The 23,950-nt window shown below is 30.9% G+C and overlaps 1 protein-coding gene across 4 annotated transcripts in view; it reads right to left on the bottom strand.

The window, feature by feature from the left end:
- Positions 1 to 23,950, bottom strand: part of LOC145246629 (protein TANC2-like) — a 1,068,463-nt gene that overhangs the window by 852,184 nt on the left and 192,329 nt on the right. The window contains exon 1 of one of the 4 annotated variants that reach the window (XM_080108303.1): positions 16,941 to 17,240. The exons of the other annotated variants lie outside the window; for them this stretch is intronic. Within the exon in view, the coding sequence (XP_079964429.1) occupies positions 16,941 to 17,010 (70 nt within the window). The 5' untranslated portion in view covers positions 17,011 to 17,240. Of the gene's footprint in view, positions 1 to 16,940; positions 17,241 to 23,950 lie in introns of those variants that run through there. 4 annotated transcript variants of the gene reach the window in all.

Genomic DNA, 23,950 nt, shown 5'->3' with positions numbered 1-23,950 from the left:
TAAATTACATTTATTTGTAAGGAAAACCTGTTAGAATAAGTAAAAATAAAAAATATTGTTGACCTTGTGTATGCTTTGAATAGCAGCAGTGGCTTTTAATATCAGAATTAAGACGGGGTAGCCATGAAATAAGTAAGCAGACAAAATTTTTTTAAACTGGAAGTCAGAAACCGGACGGATGGTTTAAACGCCCAAGCAAGCAAGCTGATCTGAGTTTTATAATTATATAGATTATCATGGTGAATTTTTTTCTATCCTGGCATTTTTTAGCCGTCTGGGTTAGCAGCAACCAAAAATGAAAGTCAGTACCTAATCGTAATTAACCATTTAAAAAAAAATTATTTCCAAGTTTCTAGTGTTGACTATAAGGGAAGAGTTTATGAGGCATGTGTATGTAGTGTGATGATGTATGAAACATGATTGATGAGGACATGCGTTGCATGAAGGAAAATCATATGAGAATGACACAATAGAAGTGTAATGTTTGTCTTAAATATATATTTAGGTCGTCATCTTTGTTGTTTTTTTTTGTTTTTTAAAGATGGTAACCTAAATAAATACATGTGAATTCTTCTTTATGCTTTATTTAGAACATTATATGGTCATGCTTATTTCTTCCTAAAAAGAATTGTTTTTTTTTTTTTTTTCTAAGGAGTATACATAAGGAAAAATTCAGTATTAATATAAAAATATTGATTGTTCTGCATAAACGAAACGGGTCTGTAAAATGTATGGAAGCCTTGATATGTTGAAAAAATTCATTGTTATGATAAATAAAACTTGGATCTTGGAACATAATTCAATTGTTATTCATTTATATGCTTTGTTGATTTATTTAACAAGCATAAAGCTTCTAAACAAAAAAGATTGGTGTACACAAGGAGTGAAATATAATAGCATTAGTGCATTTTCCAAAAAATGCATACATATCTCTCTCTATCTATGAGGCGGGGGGGGGGGGGAGATGTAATATACACATGCTGTGTAAATTTCAGGAAATACATTTTTTTTAACTCCGGATGGAAACTGGATATTTTTTAAGCAATAAAAATTAATTTAAAAATTCTAACTTTTTCCGGTCAGATTAAATTTCACATGATTAAAAAAATTATATTTCATACAAAAAAATGAATAAAATTTTTTTTATGCTTTTCATGTCACGCAACCTGAATAATAAGTAATATTTCAGCTTTTCCCCATATTTTTTAAGAAAAACATCTTTTAGAAAAAGTTTATTTCAAAGAACAGATTTTTTGTTTTTTAAACTAATTTCGAAAGAAATTTATAACAAAACTTCTTTTACGATTGTTTCAAAGCAAATTTATAAACAAGATTTTGATTTAGCATGTTTGCGTTTCTGCATATGAAAGTCGAGATAATAAAATAAATTGAAAATTTTTCAGCAAAAATTCATGTAAAATATATATAGACAGACTATAGTCACAATTTTACTTATCAAAATTTTCTTGATCCTTCGATATAAGCCAAAAAATTGACAAAAAAGTAGGATTATCTCTCACTCTATATATATACATACACACAAACACATACACTAGCAAGGAAATCCAACGTTGTTCGGGATTGAATAAAGATCAACAAATGTTCCATCCTTCCATACTTTTATTGTCATCAAAATCTGTGAAATCACTCATTTTTCCATCAAATCGATTAATTGCCTGCTCTAGTTGGGAATCTCCCCTCTCCTCATAATCTACATTGCACTCTAGAGAATCTGTTGATTTTATAAAATTATCTGTAAATAATAGTTCCTTAATCGGATTTTTTCAATATTGATCATACACCTTCCGAATCAAAACCTACATAAAAACACTGAAATGACAAAAATTGGCCCATTTTCGAATCTATAGAGAACGAACTCACACACAAAGTTCCTTTTATATACAATATATATATATATATGTATATATATGAATTATAATTTCGTTAACTAATTGATTTTTTTCATCGATTATTATATCGAAAATGCTTTCAAGTTCACAAATATTGTTTTGTTTTGTTTTTTTAATATATTTTTAAATTTATGCTAACCAGTGTTGCATTTTTTACCTATGTTTATCTACCGATGAAAAATGTCTATCTTTGAAAATCATGGGTTAAGGTTTTTTTCTTTATTATAATTCCCTTACTGAATTTTTGATGGATTTATAAATTTTCTAATTCACTCAATTTTTATTTTTGTTTAATTGCTCTAACACTTATCTTTGTAAGATATATATATATATATATATATATATATATATATATATATATAAAAGAGATTAGAACAATAGTCTAAAGAGCAGAGTGTATTTTAATGTAATAGTAAAATTACTAGTTTAATTAAAATACAGGGAAAGAAAAAGTGCTCGTTGTAATTTAGATATATAATATATATTTTATTATATTATATATTATCAATCACATTACTAAATATATATATATATATATATATATATATATATATATATATTACATTTTGCTCAAAGTGTTTTAGGTGATCCACGAGGTACAACCTTGTGTCGCACACATTTCAAATATCACCATTCACCGCGGCAAACATGTGCTCGACATGCAGGTTCAGGAAGGCATCTTGCAGCAGGTTGCTGGTACACCATTACGTGAACTACTGCCTTGTTGCCTACCCGCAAGGCGAGTTTATTTAGGGGTGCACCTCCCCCAGTGAATTAAACATTCCCCCAGATACCAACCTGGAAATTTCTATGATTCAGCGTAGTACTTAAATATAAAATTATACCCGTTATTAGTTAGCAAAATATTTTAAAAATATTTTAAATATTTTGATGGAATGTGTTCCGATGAACTCGTTTCACTTGTACCCCCTCGACGTACATATCCCCCGACAAACCCGCTTAGCAACAAAATCACACCCCTTCACTGTTGTTGTCCCCAAATGCCAGGAAGCTTTCTACTCTAATAGTTTCTCCCTCAAACAGCTAGACTTTGGAATTCCTTTCCTGGCTGTACTGATATGCAGAAGTTTAAATGTAATATAAACAAATATCTTGTGAATCTTTCTTAGACATGACCCCAAATAGTAGCCCCTTATGTCCAAGTGGCGATATGCTTTGTAAGGGGTGAACATGAGTAAAAAAAAAAAATAATGATTAAATAAAAAATAAACAATATAAAAGCGATATTTAATTTAATAAGAAACGTTCTTGATCTGTATTTTTAGTCAGTTATACTACAATCAACTCTTAAGCTATTTATTATTAGAACAATACCTGTTAGAAATACTTCATTGAATACAAGTTGCTATTTAAGACATAGCTGCAGAGAAGTCTCTGCTTGTATTTTTCTCAACAACATTAATGCATACATGAACACGATATATTCAACTTGGCAAAACAGATTCCACAGTCGGTAACTGTATCCATTATGCCAATCACACTTCCTCTTTCTAATTATCTCTACTGGACCATTTGTAAAAAGTTGAATATTGAATGCAGCAGCAAGTCCCGAGACCATAGACCAGAAAGAACAATTGCCAATAAGTCATAATACACCATCCACGATGATGATGCAATTTCTAGATCTACAAATCTAGAAAACTGAGCTATGAAAACCAAGATGGTGATATGAGACAAGGAGAAAGGAGCAACCTTATTAGAAGTTTATGTCCTCCAATTATGCTGGGTTAAGCAGAGCCGAGAGGGAGACGATAACGAAATATCAAGATATTATGTATGACATGAAAAGAAACTGGAATCTTAGGAAGATTTTCATCATTCCAGTAATTATAGGAACAACCGGACTCATGAAAAAGAATTTCAAGTTTTCTTGGGAGTCACCATTTATCAAGGCCAGATAGCAACTCGAGGATCTTTTTATTTATTTATTTATTATTTATTGATTTTTTTAAATTATTTAAGCTACCTAGCAAATATTCCAGGTGAACTAAGTGCAACAGAGATTCAAACAATTGCACTTAAAAAGCCGGTTAGAATCTTGAACAGATCTATCGGTTGGAATGTCTGAGATAACGAGTGAATGTCTGACATCCAGTAGACTACCCCATCCTCAGCTAGAACAGAATAAAAAGTTTTTTTGTTTTTTTTTTTTAAATCTAGATTAAGATTTATTGCATCAATGTTAAGTCTTAAACACACATAGATGAAAACTGGATTTGATTGATTGTATCACTTCATGCAGGGTGGCTCAAGGTGTGAGATATCATTATATGAAAAGTAAGTACCTAGAAAATGGTTTACATAGAGAAAGAAGGAGGGTGTTGCACCACCGTAAATGAGTGTCGGCCAGGTGTAGCAAGCAGAATTCTATGAATGAATTATGGCTAAAGAAGACTTGACCCATTTTGATCCATGACTTTTGACAGGAAATTAGTTTAATCTTCTCTTGGCAACAGGTCATAAATCATAAAGAGGCCATGACTGATTGCAGGTACAGATAAAATAGATGTGTGTTTGCGATTGCAAATAGTTATTTTTGAACAGAAATGAAGGAAGGGAAGGATCAAAATGTTGAATAGCTTACAATTGGATTGATAAGCATACATTAGTGTTTAAAGTGTTCAGTGGGAAGTTCTTGCAAAGTTTTGCAGAAAATTGACCATTAATCTCAGCAGTACCAAGTTTCTAATAAACCACAATCGATGGGATAATCTCTTCTAGGTTACAGCAGTGACATGCATAGATCTGGTGATGCCCCGGACTAATTCCTTCATCGTATGTCCTAAAGACTCAAGTATAAGTCCTAGTACTGTGAAACATTATGAAAAAGGGAGATAGTTTGAATATGATTAGACACCCCTTCCACCCATAGACAAAAATGTTGCCATCGCCTTGTCAGCCTCTCCTGCACACCACTGGTTTGTAATTATACATTTATCTGATCATGGCCCTATCAAGTAGGGTTTTAAGAGAAGAAAGATTAAAGATAAATTCATGTGACTAATATAAAATTCAGACGTTTGTATCTTTGTATCACGATGTTTTAGAGCTGTTGCACTTGGTTCACTGGGTATATTTGTTAGGTAGTTTTTTGTTATCTTTGTATCAAGATGTGTTAGACATTTTACTGTTTTTTTGTTGGTTTTTTTTTTAAACAAATATGAATCAATCATTATTCCATGACCCGATTTTATTGTTCTTTTTTTTTATTTTATTAGGTTACCCCAAAAAATTTTATTGTTCTCCTTTTTTCTTTATTTTATTAGATTACCCCAAAAATTTATTGTTCTCCTTTTTTCTTTATTTTATTAGATTACCCCAAAAATTTATTGTTCTCCTTTTTTCTTTATTTTATTAGATTACCCCAAAAAATTTTATTGTTCTCCTTTTTTCTTTATTTTATTAGATTACCCCAAAAATTTATTGTTCTCCTTTTTTCTTTATTTTATTAGATTACCCCAAAAATTTTATTGTTCTCCTTTTTTCTTTATTTTATTAGATTACCCCAAAATTTTATTGTTCTCCTTTTTTCTTTATTTTATTAGATTACCCCAAAAAATTTTATTGTTCTCCTTTTTTCTTTATTTTATTAGATTACCCCCAAAATTTTATTGTTCTCCTTTTTTCTTTATTTTATTAGATTACCCCAAAAATTTATTGTTCTCCTTTTTTCTTTATTTTATTAGATTACCCCAAAAATTTATTGTTCTCCTTTTTTCTTTATTTTATTAGATTACCCCAAAAATTTATTGTTCTCCTTTTTTCTTTATTTTATTAGATTACCCCAAAAAATTTTATTGTTCTCCTTTTTTCTTTATTTTATTAAGTTACCCCAAAAATTTTATTGTTCTCCTTTTTTCTTTATTTTATTAGATTACCCCAAAAAATTTTATTGTTCTCCTTTTTTCTTTATTTTATTAGATTACCCCCAAAAAATTTATTGTTCTCCTTTTTTCTTTATTTTATTAGATTACCCCAAAAATTTTATTGTTCTCCTTTTTTCTTTATTTTATTAGATTACCCCAAAAATTTATTGTTCTCCTTTTTTCTTTATTTTATTAGATTACCCCAAAAATTTATTGTTCTCCTTTTTTCTTTATTTTATTAGATTACCCCAAAAAATTTTATTGTTCTCCTTTTTTCTTTATTTTATTAGATTACCCCAAAAATTTTATTGTTCTCCTTTTTTCTTTATTTTATTAGATTACCCCAAAATTTTATTGTTCTCCTTTTTTCTTTATTTTATTAGATTACCCCAAAATTTTATTGTTCTCCTTTTTTCTTTATTTTATTAGATTACCCCAAAAATTTATTGTTCTCCTTTTTTCTTTATTTTATTAGATTACCCCAAAAATTTATTGTTCTCCTTTTTTCTTTATTTTATTAGATTACCCCAAAAATTTATTGTTCTCCTTTTTTCTTTATTTTATTAGATTACCCCAAAATTTTATTGTTCTCCTTTTTTCTTTATTTTATTAGATTACCCCAAAAATTTATTGTTCTCCTTTTTTCTTTATTTTATTAGATTACCCCAAAAATTTATTGTTCTCCTTTTTTCTTTATTTTATTAGATTACCCCAAAAATTTATTGTTCTCCTTTTTTCTTTATTTTATTAGATTACCCCAAAAATTTATTGTTCTCCTTTTTTCTTTATTTTATTAGATTACCCCAAAAATTTATTGTTCTCCTTTTTTCTTTATTTTATTAGATTACCCCAAAAAATTTTATTGTTCTCCTTTTTTCTTTATTTTATTAGATTACCCCAAAAATTTATTGTTCTCCTTTTTTCTTTATTTTATTAGATTACCCCAAAAATTTATTGTTCTCCTTTTTTCTTTATTTTATTAGATTACCCCAAAAAATTTTATTGTTCTCCTTTTTTCTTTATTTTATTAGATTACCCCAAAAATTTATTGTTCTCCTTTTTTCTTTATTTTATTAGATTACCCCAAAAATTTATTGTTCTCCTTTTTTCTTTATTTTATTAGATTACCCCAAAAATTTATTGTTCTCCTTTTTTCTTTATTTTATTAGATTACCCCAAAATTTTATTGTTCTCCTTTTTTCTTTATTTTATTAGATTACCCCAAAAATTTATTGTTCTCTTTTTTTCTTTATTTTATTAGATTACCCCAAAAATTTTATTGTTCTCCTTTTTTCTTTATTTTATTAGATTACCCCAAAAAATTTTATTGTTCTCCTTTTTTCTTTATTTTATTAGATTACCCCAAAAATTTATTGTTCTCCTTTTTTCTTTATTTTATTAGATTACCCCAAAAATTTATTGTTCTCCTTTTTTCTTTATTTTATTAGATTACCCCAAAAATTTATTGTTCTCGGGGTTTTTTTTATTAGGTTACCCCCCAAAATTTTATTGTTCTCGGGGTTTTTTTTTTTTTTATTTAGGTTACCCCCAAAAATTTTATTGTTCTCGGTTTTTTTTTTATTAGGTTACCCCCCAAAATTTTATTGTTCTCGGGGTTTTTTTATTTTTTTATTTAGGTTACCCCCCCAAATTTTATTGTTCTCGGTTTTGTTTTGTTTTTTATTAGGTTACCCCCCAAAATTTTATTGTTCTCGGTTTTTTTTTATTAGGTTACCCCCCAAAATTGTATTGTTCTCGGTTTTTTTTTTTTAGGTTACCCCCCAAAATTTTATTGTTCTCGGGTTTTTTTTTTTTTATTTAGGTTACCCCCCAAAATTTTATTGTTCTCGGTTTTTTTTTTATTAGGTTACCCCCCAAAATTTTATTGTTCTCGGTTTTTTATTTTTTATTTAGGTTACCCCCCAAAATTTTATTGTTCTCGGTTTTTTATTTTTTATTTAGGTTACCCCCCAAAATTTTATTGTTCTCGGTTTTTTTTTTTATTAGGTTACCCCCCAAAATTTTATTGTTCTCGGGTTTTTATTTTTTATTTAGGTTACCCCCCAAAATTTTATTGTTCTCGGGTTTTTTTTTTTTATTTAGGTTATCCCCAAAATTTTATTGTTCTCGGTTTTTTTTTTTATTAGGTTACCCCCCAAAATTTTATTGTTCTCGGTTTTTATTTTTTATTTAGGTTACCCCCCAAAATTTTATTGTTCTCGGGTTTTTATTTTTTTTTTAGGTTACCCCCCAAAATTTTATTGTTCTCGGGTTTTTTTTTTTATTTAGGTTACCCCCCAAAATTTTATTGTTCTCGGTTTTTTTTTTATTAGGTTACCCCCCAAAATTTTATTGTTCTCGGTTTTTTTTTTATTAGGTTACCCCCCAAAATTTTATTGTTCTCGGTTTTTTTTTTATTTAGGTTACCCCCCAAAATTTTATTGTTCTCGGTTTTTTTTTTATTAGGTTACCCCCCAAAATTTTATTGTTCTCGGTTTTTTTTTTATTTAGGTTACCCCCCAAAATTTTATTGTTCTCGGTTTTTTTTTTATTTAGGTTACCCCCCAAAATTTTATTGTTCTCGGTTTTTTTTTTATTAGGTTACCCCCCAAAATTTTATTGTTCTCGGTTTTTTTTTTATTAGGTTACCCCCCAAAATTTTATTGTTCTCGGTTTTTTTTTTTATTAGGTTACCCCCCAAAATTTTATTGTTCTCGGTTTTTTTTTATTTAGGTTACCCCCCAAAATTTTATTGTTCTCGGTTTTTTTTTATTTAGGTTACCCCCCAAAATTTTATTGTTCTCGGTTTTTTTTTTTTATTTAGGTTACCCCCCAAAATTTTATTGTTCTCGGTTTTTTTTTTATTTAGGTTACCCCCCAAAATTTTATTGTTCTCGGTTTTTTTTTTATTTAGGTTACCCCCCAAAATTTTATTGTTCTCGGTTTTTTTTTTATTAGGTTACCCCCCAAAATTTTATTGTTCTCGGTTTTTTTTTTATTAGGTTACCCCCCAAAATTTTATTGTTCTCGGTTTTTTTTTTTATTAGGTTACCCCCCAAAATTTTATTGTTCTCGGTTTTTTTTTATTTAGGTTACCCCCCAAAATTTTATTGTTCTCGGTTTTTTTTTATTTAGGTTACCCCCCAAAATTTTATTGTTCTCGGTTTTTTTTTTTATTTAGGTTACCCCCCAAAATTTTATTGTTCTCGGTTTTTTTTTATTTAGGTTACCCCCCAAAATTTTATTGTTCTCGGTTTTTTTTTTTTATTTAGGTTACCCCAAAAATTTTATTGTTCTTTTTTTTTTTTTATTAGGTTACCCCCCAAAATTTTATTGTTCTCGGTTTTTTTTTTATTAGGTTACCCCCCAAAATTTTATTGTTCTCGGTTTTTTTTTATTTAGGTTACCCCCCAAAATTTTATTGTTCTCGGTTTTTTTTTATTTAGGTTACCCCAAAAATTTTATTGTTCTTTTTTTTTTTTTATTAGGTTACCCCCCAAAATTTTATTGTTCTCGGTTTTTTTTTTTATTTAGGTTACCCCAAAAATTTTATTGTTCTTTTTTTTTTTATTAGGTTAGCCAAAAAATTTGTTCATTTTTTTTTTTTTTGCTCATCTTTCAGGCTGATTAGAAATCATTTTATCTTCCTATTCTTCAAATCCTTTATTTGGTCTAGTGAATATGTTGACAGCAATGTACAATAAGATTACGAGCAGAAGGAGCTCTTACATTTTTGCTTATATTTCATGCCTTCAAATGGAAGGTCAACCACAGCACTAGCGACATCTGATGTTTTTTTTTTGGGGGGGGGCTACAGAAAAAGGAAGAAAAAAGACTACAAAAACATTCATAAATATTTTAAGTGTTGAGACATTATGCTGAACAAAGATGGCGGTGAAGAATCAATGTAGTCACAATTTCGAGTATTAATTCTTAGTAACAAAGATGACTGAAGAATCAATGCAGTCACGATTCAGTCGTTTTGAGACAGAGGTTGACAGCGAACTGAATTAAATCCAAAATTCGATATTTTTTATAATAATGTTTGAAGCTTCTGATTGGTTGATTGTCATAACCGTGGTTAGAAAAACGATCGCCGAAATCATTGGAGTCATGCCCTCACCAGAAGTCAAAAACATTTTAACATATTTGCTTTGTGTATAGGGAGAATGCGATTATATAGAACAAGTGTGCCAAAAATGATTTACTTGATTCCAAAAAGGAAATTTTCAGTGAGATCTGCTCCCCACTCTGGCCAGCCAAAGATGAGTGACAGTAAGCAAGTTAAAGTCGTAGTTGAATAAGATTACCGTTTGACAACCAGACAAATCGAAGACATTCTCAAGATTTCCAAATTGAGTGTGGAAAATAAATTGCATAAACCCGGTTATGTTTATAAACTTGATGTTTGAGTTCGCCATAAATTTACAGAAATAAAAACAAACAAATAACTTTTTAGCGAACCCAATACATTGTTTATGGATGTTCCAAGCAGGGAAGTAATATTCTATTTGGTCTATTTTATTTTTATTATTTTTTTTTCTGTTTTTTTGTTTTTGTTTTTGTAATGTTAAAAAAAAATCAAATAATTATCAGTAAGTTTTGAAATGTTTCCTCGTCTTGTTTTCTGCATAATAATTATAAACCAATTTAAAATGTCATCCAATAAGAAATGATTTTGTCTGAGTCTTTGTTTGGATGTCCATTAACTTAAATCGTTTAGACTATTATTAAACAAAGTGACTGCGTATACAACGGCTATTATTTCTGTCTCTGACCGAACATAATGTTACGTTGTGCAGATATAGAGTCATAAACAATTATTATCCCAATTTGATTAGAATCAAAATAGTTTGTCCTTTCCTTTTGTTTTACATATATGATTTTTAAACATTTTTGAAAGGTAAGAACAATAGACGCCATTTTGATAAGTACTTAACAAGGAGGGATAACTGCTGTTCTACTATTCATGAGTAATGTACTACTTAAAAAATTTTTTTTTTTTTTTTTTTTTACTCTTTCACCACAAACAAGGCATATTGCCACTTATAACGTAAGGATCATGTCTAACAGGAACAGCTGTTCACATTACATTTAAACTGCACTTTACCTTTTCTGTGTTCGGTCATTGGAGAAGAGATCCTTCATGACAATTTTTATTTTTGTTCCTACCCAGAGTGCCCCTTTTTTGGGGAGATGAATTTTTACCCCACATTAAAAACCGACCTTGTGTCTAACTCTGCCCTTGCGGGGAGGCAAGTAAATAGGAGCAATCATAGCATGTACCGTCAAGATGTCTTACTACAAAGTACATAGACCCCCAAGAGTTATACCTCTTGTTCTATTTATAGAGTTCAGAAGAATTCATCTCTAGTGCATGGGTGAGTCGTCACAACATAAAGATAGAATAATGTTAATGGTGTGAGTTCTATATAGAAACGTTGATTTAATTTGAATAAAATATGTATCAAGTGCGCTTGAAAGCCAAATCACAACGTAATATTAGGAAAATAAACAAATATTTTACTTGTTTGAAATTTATAACAAATATATTTCAGAGGTAGACTCCATCGTCAGTATGTTTTCTTTTTTTCTTTTCTTTTCACTTGTCATGTTGTAAAGTTATTGACGTTATTCTCGCATTGCCTGTTCCAATATTTTAAAATACAACTGCTGAGATACAACGCACGGCTCTTTACAAACAGACTTTTCTTCCTTCAACTTCACAACATGGCAAGGAGGAAGAAAAGATAAAAAGAAAACAGCATCCTGAAGATGGAGTATAGCTCCGAAATATATTTATGTTATAAATTTCAAACAATTAAAATATTTGTTTATATTTCTAATATTACGTTGTGATTTGGCTTTCAAGCGCACTTGATGCATATTTTATTTTATCAAGATATGATTAGTTTGGATATGTCTCACAAAAAAATGCATAAAAAAAACCTTACATTCTTGCTCTATTTTATCCATTCAATAATGAGTGCAGGTCTCATTTTTTATATTTTTTCTTTTATTATTTTCTCCTAGCAGGGGATGGTGTATCCTACCGAATGCCAGATATTCACCCACTATCTCATACGTTCCAACCGAGAGATCTGTCTAACATTCTATCTGACCTTTTAAGTGTCATTGTCTGTATTTCACTCGAGTCACCAGGTATATTGTGTCATTGCCGAGTAAGTTTTTTTAAATTCCTTTTTATGAATCTGGTTGCTCTTATAATTACTGGAATGACAAAGATCTTCCTAGGATTCCATTTTCTTTCCATGTCGTACACAAGGCCTCGGTATTTCGTTATCTTTTTATCTCTCAGCTTTGTTTAAAGTCAGCCTCCTCACCGAGGACACTAACTTTTACTAAGCTTGCTTTTTTTTCAATTCGTTCTCTATCACTATATCGGCGTTTAATAGTGCCATTTTCTAGATGTACGTAACTGTAGGAAGAATTGTGATGTCATAATAGACTTTCCTTTCCCCTGTTCCTTTTAATTATTTACATCATTCCATTCCTCTCAGCATTTCTCTTATCAATCATTCAGCTTTCCTCCCATCACCTAAACCATTTATCCGCAGATAAAGTGTGCACGGTGATAAGAAGCCGAGAACATCTATAGTGTTTTAGTTGGATGTAAGTTGTTTCGAAGAAATGGCGAATGTGAATAAAATAACCTTACACCTATAAACTACGAAATTATTACCACAATAATAAGAATTCTAATTTTCGACATCCAATCAAAGGGAGATAATCTGGGGGTACATTTTTTAGGGAATAAATTTATATCACATTTAAATAGAAAATTACCCCCATCCATGCAGAACACTAATGCAATGGTTTGAATAAAAAAAAAGGTCCCTCTTTTTTGTAATAGCGAAATTCGAAATATTGAATTTCAAGTAAAATCAATGCCATCTACTTAATTGTCATGTCGCAGTAATGAACATACCCAAAAATTATGAAAAACGATAAGGTAGAAAAATAATTATTAACGAAAACAGTTTTCGAAGGCAATTAGTGAAAAATTGAGTTTTGCTAAATTGACCTAAAATCTTCAGTTCTTACAAAATAATTACCTCCCTTGTTAGAATTCAAACTTTTTTTTTAGCAGAACTACATTCTTTCGCTAACTGTATTCGAAAACTATTTTCATTAATAATTAATTTTTTACCTTATCTGTTTTTGTAATTTTTGGATATGTTTATTACTGTGACATGACAATTAAGTAGATGCCACTGGTTTTACTTAAAATTCAATATTTCAATTTTGCTCTTATTTTTTTCGGAATGCCATATATATATATATATATATATATATATATATATATATATATATATATATATATATCACTAGCAGTTGAGCCCCGCTTTGCTCGGGCCCTATGTACTCTTCATAACTTTACGTGCACATATATATTGAAAAGTTTGACTCCTGTTCAGGTAACCTACATCTAAAATTTCAAGTGTTTAGACCCAAAATTAGCGAAGGAGTTTGGTAGTCTGCAAAGGTCAACTCTTTCAACTTTGACCTCTGGGCAGCCAAATTTTTGCCCCAAAACTGGTTAAAAAGCTTGCTGCATGTCTGAATATACTTCATGTAAAATTTAAAATGTTTAGACCAAAAATTGGCCGAGAGGTCAAACTTTTTTTTAACTTGAACCCCAATTTTAACCCCTTAACATTTGTTTTTGGGCTCAGATAAAGTTAAAAAGTTTGATCCATATCCAAGGAACCTACATCTAAAATTTCGAGTGTTTAGACCCAAAATTGGCGGAGGAGTTTAGTAGAGTTTTCAAAGGTCATATCGTTGAACTACGACCCCTTGACAGCTAAATTTCTGGCCGAAAATCGATTAAAAAGATTTTCCCAAATACCCCTTATGTCAAATCTCGAGTCTGTAGACTGAAAATTGACAGTAATTTGGGAGGGAAATGTACACACATAGACAGACACACACAATTTCACTTTTATAAATATATAGATTATACTAAAACTACTCAGTTTACATCAGGTTTAAATGTAACGTGAAACGAAACGCGAACAAACAAGACGATCGGTAAAAGAAACAACTCCAAGTTTCGCCGTTTGTTTGTTTTGTTTCAATAAATGGATAGGATTAACAAAGTGTAAATAGCCTGTGGATAATTAAAAGTAACGAAAAAAATTTTTTATTTGTTTTTTAAATATGGTAAAATTTGGAATCATCTCCCCATCATTTATTTACATCGGCCATCTTTTGTACGTATCTTCAGTAGACGATTAAAATTGTCTTAGTGTTTTAATGTTTATTTGTTAAGATAATGTTTTAATCTCTATTTGTAAAAGTCTCGGATTTAAGTGAATTGCGAAACTTTCCATCTTTTATTACACGAGGATTTGCTAAGTATTTAAAAGCTAGAAATTACTTTCTATTCAGCAGTTTAAATGCTTCCATATTATTTTCAAATTTCGAAGGGTCACGAAGTAATTTTTTTTCTTCTAATTATTACCAAATGATTAAAATGGTTAAGATATTTACGGTTCAAGTTTCCACTTCCGGTTGCTGCTTCATTCTTTAATTGCATTTTTACGGTGTCTTTTGTTTAATAAATTGTTAGATGACAATACAGAATAGGTAAAGGGATCCCCCACCCCCTAAGTTAAGAATGGTTTTTCTAAATAAAAACGTTAAAATTTTAAAAAGCTATTTTAACATGGTGAGGGAGGGCCAACCGGAAGTGAAGTGAAAACTTAAAACGTAAAGATAACCATACTTGTTTCTGGTTGGCTTAATTGCATAATTAGTTTTACTTTTCTAATAGTTTTTTAATATTTATTTCTGATTACTCAATTTATATTTTTCAAATAATAATAATAATAATAATAATAATAATAACAACAACATCTAAGTTACGTAGACGCGAGAAACATGGAGACAAGAAATTTCTCATAATTTTATCAATCTAGCGATTATTGAAATAATTTTTTAAAAGGCAAATCAAAATTAATATAAATATATTTCATCATCAACTGTTATCGAAAATGTATTTTCCTTTTGAAGAAATGTCATATATTAACCTGTCAAACATTTTCGTTTGTAAACTTAATTTTAAATTGTCAAAGCATGAAAAAAAAAAAAGAAAAAAGAAAAAATGCGACCACATTCATTGTTCAATTGTACTATAGGACCGTTTAAATGCCTCGTTTTTTTTCATTTGGTTTTTGCTTAAATGTTAAATAAAATCGATTTTATTGATCATAAATATTTTAGTGTCCTAAAAAAGAATTTTCAGGCATCTTTTTTTTTTACTATATACAAAAAAAAAAAAAAAACGAACCAGTGGCTATATATATATATATATATATATATATATATATATATATATATATATATATAAAATAAATATTATCAAAAGCCAAGAAGTTACTCTTCTACTTAGATGGATACATTTTCGTTTTAACTTATTTTAAAGCGTGTATTTAGTTTGAAAACCAAATAGTGTTACGCGAGAACAAAAAATAGCAGACATGAAAGGATTACATCTTTGGAATAGTCTCGGTAATCGCTCAAAAAACAATAAATAAATGACTGAAAGAAATTACGACCGACGCACCTCGGCCGTGGCAGAAACCCACTCAATAAAGATAACATTTATTGGGTTGGTTTCTATCAGTATTTTGTTGAATTTTCTAAACGCTTAAACTTATCCAGTTAGGTAGAAGCGTAACTTATCTTGCCTTTGCTAACATGAATTTGTTATATATTTGTTTGTTTGTTTGTTTTACCGCTTTTTTGTTCTGTTGTCCATAGTAAAAACACCCGAATCTACGTTTTAGTCATAGAATCCAATTTCAAAATAAAATTCGAGTCGCTTTCTTTTCTTTCTACTTATGCATTCAAATTCAACTTTATAAAAAAAAACAAAAAAAAAACAAAGGTCATATTGAATCAGTTAACTCCCAAATTTTAGCAATCAGTTCTTTCTGAGGGTACTTACTCAAATTGGTACTTATGGCAGCATTGCAGCATTGCAGCAATCAAAAGTAAATAAAATACAGAAAAGTTTGTATGACGTACGACGTATTCGTTATAGAACGAACATATCATATTCCAAAAATTACGTACATTGATCAAATAGTTTTTTGGGTTTTTTTATTCAAGAAAATCAAATCTTTCTAGCAAGCGAGTCGTACTGTTTTCGTCGGGCATGATGAAATCCGCAAAAATAAATAAGGGGGAGACAACTCAAATCGAAGTTTGGTAAAAAAAAACAGCCTAATGTTCAATAGTTTAGTAGTCAAATCGCTAAAAATCGTAAATTTTGATTTTCTTAGTTTAAAAAAAAATTGATAGATTTATGTAATTTTTTGGAATATGACATGTTAGTTCTGCAACAACGAGTACGTATATCATACAGACTTTCTGTATTTTTTATTTTTATTTTTAAACTTTTAATTGCCGACATAAGTGCCAATTTGAATAAGCACCTTTCTGAGTTTCTGAATATGCTAAAAAAAAAAAAAAAAAACACACACACACACCCAAAAAACCTTGGTACTTAGGCAGAGAAGGTACTGTGCATTTTTTTTTTTTTTTAGTATTTTCAAGTTAGATTCAAATTTTAACGGTGTCTTTATTATTAATATATTGGTAGGTGAAAGTACAGAATAGTTGCAAAACGCCCTCCCCATGTTAAGAACAGATTTCTAAATAACGGCAACGTTATAATTTCTGCACGGTACATTCTCTGCAAACTTTCTGACACATATTTGCATAATATAATCAAAAGCACAAAAAATACTACTCGATAACATCATTTTTAATAATAACGATATCGTCACAATAGAAAAATATCCGCAACATATAATTAAAAAAAAAAAAAAAAGAAGTTAATATACAAACGTTAAAAAGTAAATTTTATTTTAGAAAAGTTTTTAAAAAATAATAAAATCCCTATCTTTGTTTGGTTTGACTCAAACTTCCGATGAAGTTATAGAACTTGATCGGAAGTTTGAGTTGAACCAAACAAAACAGAACCTACCCCAACATATTTTCATTTGTAAAGTAGGTAAATGAATAAAATGAGACAACATCGAAAAAAAAAAAATAGATTTTAAATAAATGTTAATTATAATAAAAAAAGGGGGAAAAATGTGTCGGGTACCTTTCTTTCTAGTTTGGGAAGAGGAAGAAACCTGTAGTTTTCTTATATATGATTTGACGGCGGCAGGCATTTTTTTTTTTTTTTTCCTTACACAACAAACAGTAGACGAACTCCTCCACTTGTTAGCTCCGAGCAGATTTAGATAGATAGATATATAGCTAAAGGTAGACTTAAAACGAGCCAAGCCTCAATTGACACACAGGGCATTAGGGGTGAGAGTGGGGAGCGGGAACACGTGGTGGTGTAACAAGTATTACCGCCGTGCCGTACCCCTCCCGCTCTCTTCTATCCGCCCGACGCACCGCACAGGTAACTTCTTTCTTGCGTACATTTAACGAAAAGAAAAAAGAAAAGGAAACAAACTACAAACACACCTTGCAAAACTGTTTGGAAACTAATTTGTCATTACCTTTAAATAGGAATTCGGATTTTATCAGCAATTTTTCCAAATCCTTCAAGCAACGTAAAACAAATAAACAGCCACACAGTTGTTGTTGTTGTTGTTGTTGTTTTTTTCTCGCTCTGACATTGATATTAAAAACCTACTTTTGGTGCAAGTATCGATTTGGCACTTAGGGCGGCATTGAAAAACAAAGAAAATATAGAAATGTATGATGTACGTACTAGTCACGGAACGAAGTTGAAATATTTCAAAAATCACCTAATTTGATTACTTAGGTTTTTATTACAGCAAATAAAATTTTACGATTCGTAGTGTTTTTGTCGGTCATTACTGATTCCGATGAAATAAATAGAGACAACTCAAATCGAATTGTCGAGGGCGAAAAATAAGCCTCAAGTTGAATACAGTTTAATAGTAAAATCGCTAAAAATCGTAAATTTTGATTTTCTTAGTTTTTACCAAAAAAAAAAAAAAGTACTTGATCGATTTACGTCATGTTTGGAATATAACTTCTTCGTTCTGTAAAGAGTAGGTTCACGATAAAAGTTTTTCTTCATTTTTGTTTATCGCCATAAGAGCCAATTTGAACTTGTAACCTACTGTAGGCACCGCCAAAACTGGGGGGGGGGGGGCAGGTCAGTACTTTTTGACGGACCGTCTTTTTAAAAATCTACCAAAAATCAGGTAATTATCCGATCAATACGAAATTTTCAGCGATTATTAAGAGAAGAATGAACTTTATAACGGTGTACTTATTTTTCATAAACGATATTTATATATATATTTTTTTTGTTTACAACCCCCCCCTTGTTTTGAAGTGGGAACAAATATGCTTAAAATAATCATCTGAAACTGAACACAAAATATTGTGTTGTTGTAAGGGACAGAATTATAGATTAAAAAAAAAAAAAATGTTTGCATACCTTATTTTGACGTCTGAATATCAGAACTTCGATTGTGTTTAGTTATCCCGCATTTGAGTTTTGAAGTGTGAAATTCGGTGAATATGTTAAGTAAAATAATTAATTTAAGTTAAGCAAAACAAAAAAAAATTTTTTTTAATATTTATACGAAAAAAGCCATTTTAAAATCTTTGATAAATAAACAATTTTTTTTAGCGAGCCGAATAATGCATGACCATTATTAAACAGGGCATGCTTTGAAGAATCGATACCAAAAATAAAAATTCGATAAATATTGTGCCCTTTGTGTTAAAAATAGCATCATTTTTTCGATCCCGTTTGAAAACGTTTGCCGCCTTTCGACTACGGTGGACCAAACGCGCTGAAATAATTTTTTTTATTCTGCTTTAAATTGCCCCCCCCCATTTTGGGGAGCCTGGCCTCCACACACATACACATTAAAAAACAAACTCATACAAATGGTCACCCATCTGGTACTGGCCAGCCTCAGCTTAATAATACATTGAAATTTTCGTCACTGAAAAATAAGTTTTTTTGGCCTGTTTGGTCTTCCATAGTTTGCTTCTTATCAAACGCAAACGTAAACAGTGTCGATCTAGACGACGCGAAATAATCGGTTACATATATGAATAAGTGGAATTATTTGAAATCCAGGTACTTATATTATAATATTTTTGCATATTCTCTTAGAAAATCATCCTAAATCTTAGTTAGACAATAAATAAGAAAATTAATTATTTCAAAAACCTTTTTTCTTTTTTTTTAAATATTTATGAACGTTTTTTGTGCAAGACAAAAAATGTCAATTGTTAACTTTTTGGGAAAATTTAACATTTAAAATTTAATTAAAAATAGAAAAAGTTTTACATTATTCTGTTTTCTATATGATAAAATTCAGGGTTTTATCTTTCTGGAAAAAAAAAGTTACTCAGAAATAATGGATTTTAATAAATGTAATTTCGTTTTAAAAAACAACAACTTGATTTTGCGGCCATTTTTGGCGGTGCCTACATTTAGCCATGGGAGGGGGGGCATTTAATTCTCTCCCACTGCAAGAATTGTGACACCGGGGTCGGTGCCTGCGCAGCTCCGTCAACATTCCCCGGTAAAGGCGTCCCAGGCGGTTAACAATAAACCACCTATCAACATAAAAAAATCCGAGCTTAGGAGGGTGGATCTCCTAGAACTGCACAGAACCAGCATTACATCACAATCAACAGGGACCAGGTGATTACAAGAATGGTCTAATCTTTGTTTATTTTGGGGGTTGTGGGTCATGGATATGCTAGCGACTACATGGAGGTTAACTAATTAGCACATTCCTTTTAAAAAAGAGCTTTAATTACTTATTCATTTTTATGTTTTATTATTAGATAATGTTTTATTTCAGTATTAGGCTGAATTCTGTTTATTAATAATTTCTACATTCACCATAATTACGTTGAGTTTAGGATGTAAACGTTCTAGCACATGGAAATATATAAGTGACCTTGCCAGTGTGTGTGTGTGTGCAAAATGTCTCTACCAAACTCCTCTCTGAATATTTGGTCTACAGAGTTGAAATTTGATACATAGGATATTTGAACCTGTAGCACACTTTCAATTTGTTTTTTTAGTCGGTAAAATAGCTGCTACGGGGTAAAAATTATTAAGAAAAAACAAAAACATTTATCTTAACCTGGCGTACGTCGACTATATCTTGTGTGTGTGTGTGTGTGAGTGTGTGTGCGCGCGCATGCGTGTGTATATGCGCTAATTAAAAGTTATAGTTTAGCACTTTCTGCATACGTATTGATTTAGGTTATACGTTAACGGATAAGTCTGGATAGCTATATGTTTTAGTTTCGATTCTAGCTGATGGCATACAAGTCTTTTTTTTATTACTTTTAAAATCACCACTATATATTAAGTATAATATAATAATTGATAAAGAATTGTCTCTATAATAATATTAAAAATACGAAATCTGCATAAATTAAAATATCATATTTAAGTGTATTTTATCACTGGGCCACGCCGGGCGTCCTGCTTGTGTATATATATATATTTCTGTGGAAATATATTTTATATACCAATCTTTATTTAAGCTCAATGTAATTACAGAGCAGTATAGTGAATAAATGGCAAAAGACTATATTGCAAAGTTCATGATGTTGACCATCTTATAATTTATTCCTTTAATTCAGTTGAGATTTACAATTCTTGGCAGTATCTGTTTCGTAGCACAAAATCAATCACTTAATTATTATATCAATTAGTGAATCTATTTTACCCTTAACTCATCAGAAGAAATATCAACAATCAATCCATCAAAAGAAATAAAGTGCGTTTTGACATGATTAAAATCCGAAAATTGGAAGAGAAGCTGTAAATACCTTTATTATGTTTCCATTACGCCCATTTTGAATTTTAGAAATAAAGTCACTAAACCCAAATATTCGTGCTAACATGTTCTATTAATTTATGAATATTCTGCCATAATATTCTATTTAATAATTAGTAAATTTATTAATTCTAATTAATGTATGCATACTATACATACATCAATTAGAATTAATAAATTCACTTTTATTCTTTTTGGCATAATGATCAGAGTGTTTGCTAATAGGCTGAAGGAGTGTGGCCGATTGAGTCATACCAAAAACTCAAAAAATTGTATTTGAGTTCTTGATAAACACTGATTATAAAAAGACTAGCAGACCAATCCCCAGACAAAAGTGTAACAAATTCATTCATTCATTCATTCTCTCACTCTCTCCTTTTTTGCCCAGCCCATTCTTAATTCTTCAACACACATAAGGGAAATAACTCTGTGATAACTCAAAGTTACTTCCCGTTTATATGATAACATTAAAATAGGCATGTACGTCTTGATAGCCTTAAATGATATAAATGGCCACTTAACACCCAAATAATGCATCTTTTTCTTTACATATTATATATACAAGGTTATACCGATTAAGAAACAACTTTGTGAGTGTTTGTTGTTTATTTTTCAAGTTTTTGCTGGACATACAGGCATTTGCTCTTTATATAATAGATCATCATGGATAAGGGAAAAATCCAGAAAAAGGAGTGGTATCCGTTCTATATTTATGCAGTATCTAAGGAAAACGTAGACAGAGCGATGCAATATGCATTAAAAAAAATTTTTTTTTTTTTTTTTCTTTCTATCTACTTGATGATTCAAAGCCCGAAAATTGGAGAGGCCAAATTTAAAATAAAATATCTAAGGGGTTCAATAATAATATTAACTTATAAGCTCATAGGCCAACAGTTATGTATAAACTGAGTATAACATTTCACGTTGATGGCTGGCGTGGTGTGTGTGGGCTGCGCAGTGTCTCATGAAAAAACAATCTCGCATTCAATCCTATTTTTCTTTTAATCTTTAGCTGCTTTCGGAGAATTATATTTATTGTAGATTCGCCCATGTATGGAGTACTGTTGCCACATTTGGGCTGGTGCAGGAGTTACTCGTCTCTCACTCTTAGACAGGGTTCAAAATAGTCATCAACCTAATATATCCTGCATTTCTAGCTAGGCTTCAACCGCTGTCCCATCGACGAAATGTTGCATCCCTCTGCCTGTTTTACAAGTATTTTAATGGTAGGTGCTCCAACAAACTACAAGCCCTTGTACCTCCTCGGCATGAATACTCCTGACAAGCAGCAAAATCCCACCCCTATACAGTAGAGATCCCCAAATGCCAGAAATTCTTCTACTTTAATAGTTTCTTCCCTAGTACTGATAGACTTTGGAATTCCCTTCCGGGTTCCTGTTTCCCCAACTGTATTTACATGCAGAAATTCAAGTGTAGTATAGACAGACTTCTTGTTACTCAACTCCCTACACGGTACCCCTGCAAATTATGTCCCAGATAGTAGCCCTCTACATCAAAGTAGCAATGTGCCTTGTTTGGGGGTGAAAATGCAACAATAAAAGAAAAATTAAATATGTTTTCTCTATATTTTTTGAAGAGGGGTTGGATGTTTTTGCATTGCACAATACACTGATACGTCAGCCATTGACAAAAATTAAGTTCCGGATGAATGGGTATCATGTTACTTAGAAGAGGAAATGAATCCTTTTTTTTCCCTTCCTTTCTAAATAGCAAGTCAGAATATTCAATCCTTCCAAACTGTACTACTGTGGGAGACAGCTTAGCATAAAAGCAATTACCCTGGTCATATTTTCCCTGGTATAACGTGAGGTGGTTAGGCTTTTTTTCTCTCTTTTCTTTTTTTTCTTTTTTAATTTTCGGCAAATAGAATAATATGAGTAAATCAAATAAGACAATGAACAAACAATATCAAGCGTGGTGTGGTTAGACATGTCTTAGCAAACAGATTATACTTCAATTATAGAAAAATACTCACGAAACAGAAACTGAACAATGGCGACAAAACTGTGGCTTTCATTTTCCCATCCAGACAATTGGTCTCTCTCTCTTCACTTAATTTTAATTCAAGAAGTTCTCAGAAATCAAGGAGCCCCTTTTTTTGGGGTGGGTGGGGGGGGGGCTAGCACTTGATTTCTTCATAGATATCCGAGTGTTCTCTGAAGCACTGATTTTTCTTTTTTTTTTTTCTTTTTTTACTCCTTACAAAGCGTATTGCCAATTAGCCGTATGGGGATACTAATACTATTAGGAGCCACATCTAGGAAAGATTAACAAGATATTTGTTTATCTTACATTTAAACTTCTGCATATCAGAACAGCCAGGGAAGCAGGCAGCAGGAAGGGAATTCCAAAGTCTAGCTGTTCGAGGGAAACAACTATTAGAATAGAAGGCTGACATCACATTTAAATCCCAACCTCAAGGTGAGCAACCATTGGCCAAAACAACAAGCTACTACATCGGGGCTGAGTTAGTAGAGTTAGTAAAGTAATAAACATTTTTCTATCCCTAATAAATCGTTTAATTATAATTATCTTCATTGTTTTTTTTTTTTGTTTTTTTTTTTATGTTGCTGGATTCCGGGATGAGAATTCATCTGGTCTGTTGGAGTATCCAGCTATGTGCAATTACATGAGGTGACATCATTTGAAGGTGTGTAACGTTGCTGTTACGTACAAACAAGAGGAAATAAATAAAAAAAAATCCAAATCGGATTTTTTTTTGGGGGGGGGTAACAAAAGTTTTTATTAACATTAATTTCTCGTCTTGACACTCACCATCGTCCATCTCGCCCGGTGTACACTTTTCTTCTTCTTCCTCCGCCTGCATGCCATCCCATTCTTGTCCTCAAATTTACACAGCCGTTTTCATTGCCGTCCACTTTCTTTCTCCCGACCATGTGGTGCATTTTTTCCTCTTTCTTCTCACGCACACTTCCTAATTTGCATATGCGCATTTTTCGGCTACTGCTGCTGCTAATCTCTCTACAAACCAGCCATCCTTTGCTGCTATTATCCCATGCACTCATATGCACCATGTTACAGGTGCACCATTCCTCATATGAACCAGATACAGCAGTGTCGAAGGGATTTTATTTGGGTTTCGAATTTCATGAAAAGCGCTTGTCTGAGTTCCAATCTATAGTCCCCTCCTTGCCAAACTTTCACAAAAAACATTTGTCTATCTGCAACCACTATCAATAATTTCCCCTACTGATCTGTGCCTAAACTTAAACGAAGATTCCATGAAAAAAGCTTCCATCTTAGAACTGCACGCCTGTGG

The sequence above is a fragment of the Euprymna scolopes genome, chromosome 24 (assembly GCF_053919585.1).
Source record: "Euprymna scolopes isolate OS-2025 chromosome 24, ASM5391958v1, whole genome shotgun sequence".
Lineage (NCBI taxonomy): Eukaryota > Metazoa > Mollusca > Cephalopoda > Sepiida > Sepiolidae > Euprymna > Euprymna scolopes.
Note: the sequence above shows the minus strand (reverse complement) of the source record. Positions and strands in the feature narration are given on the sequence as shown.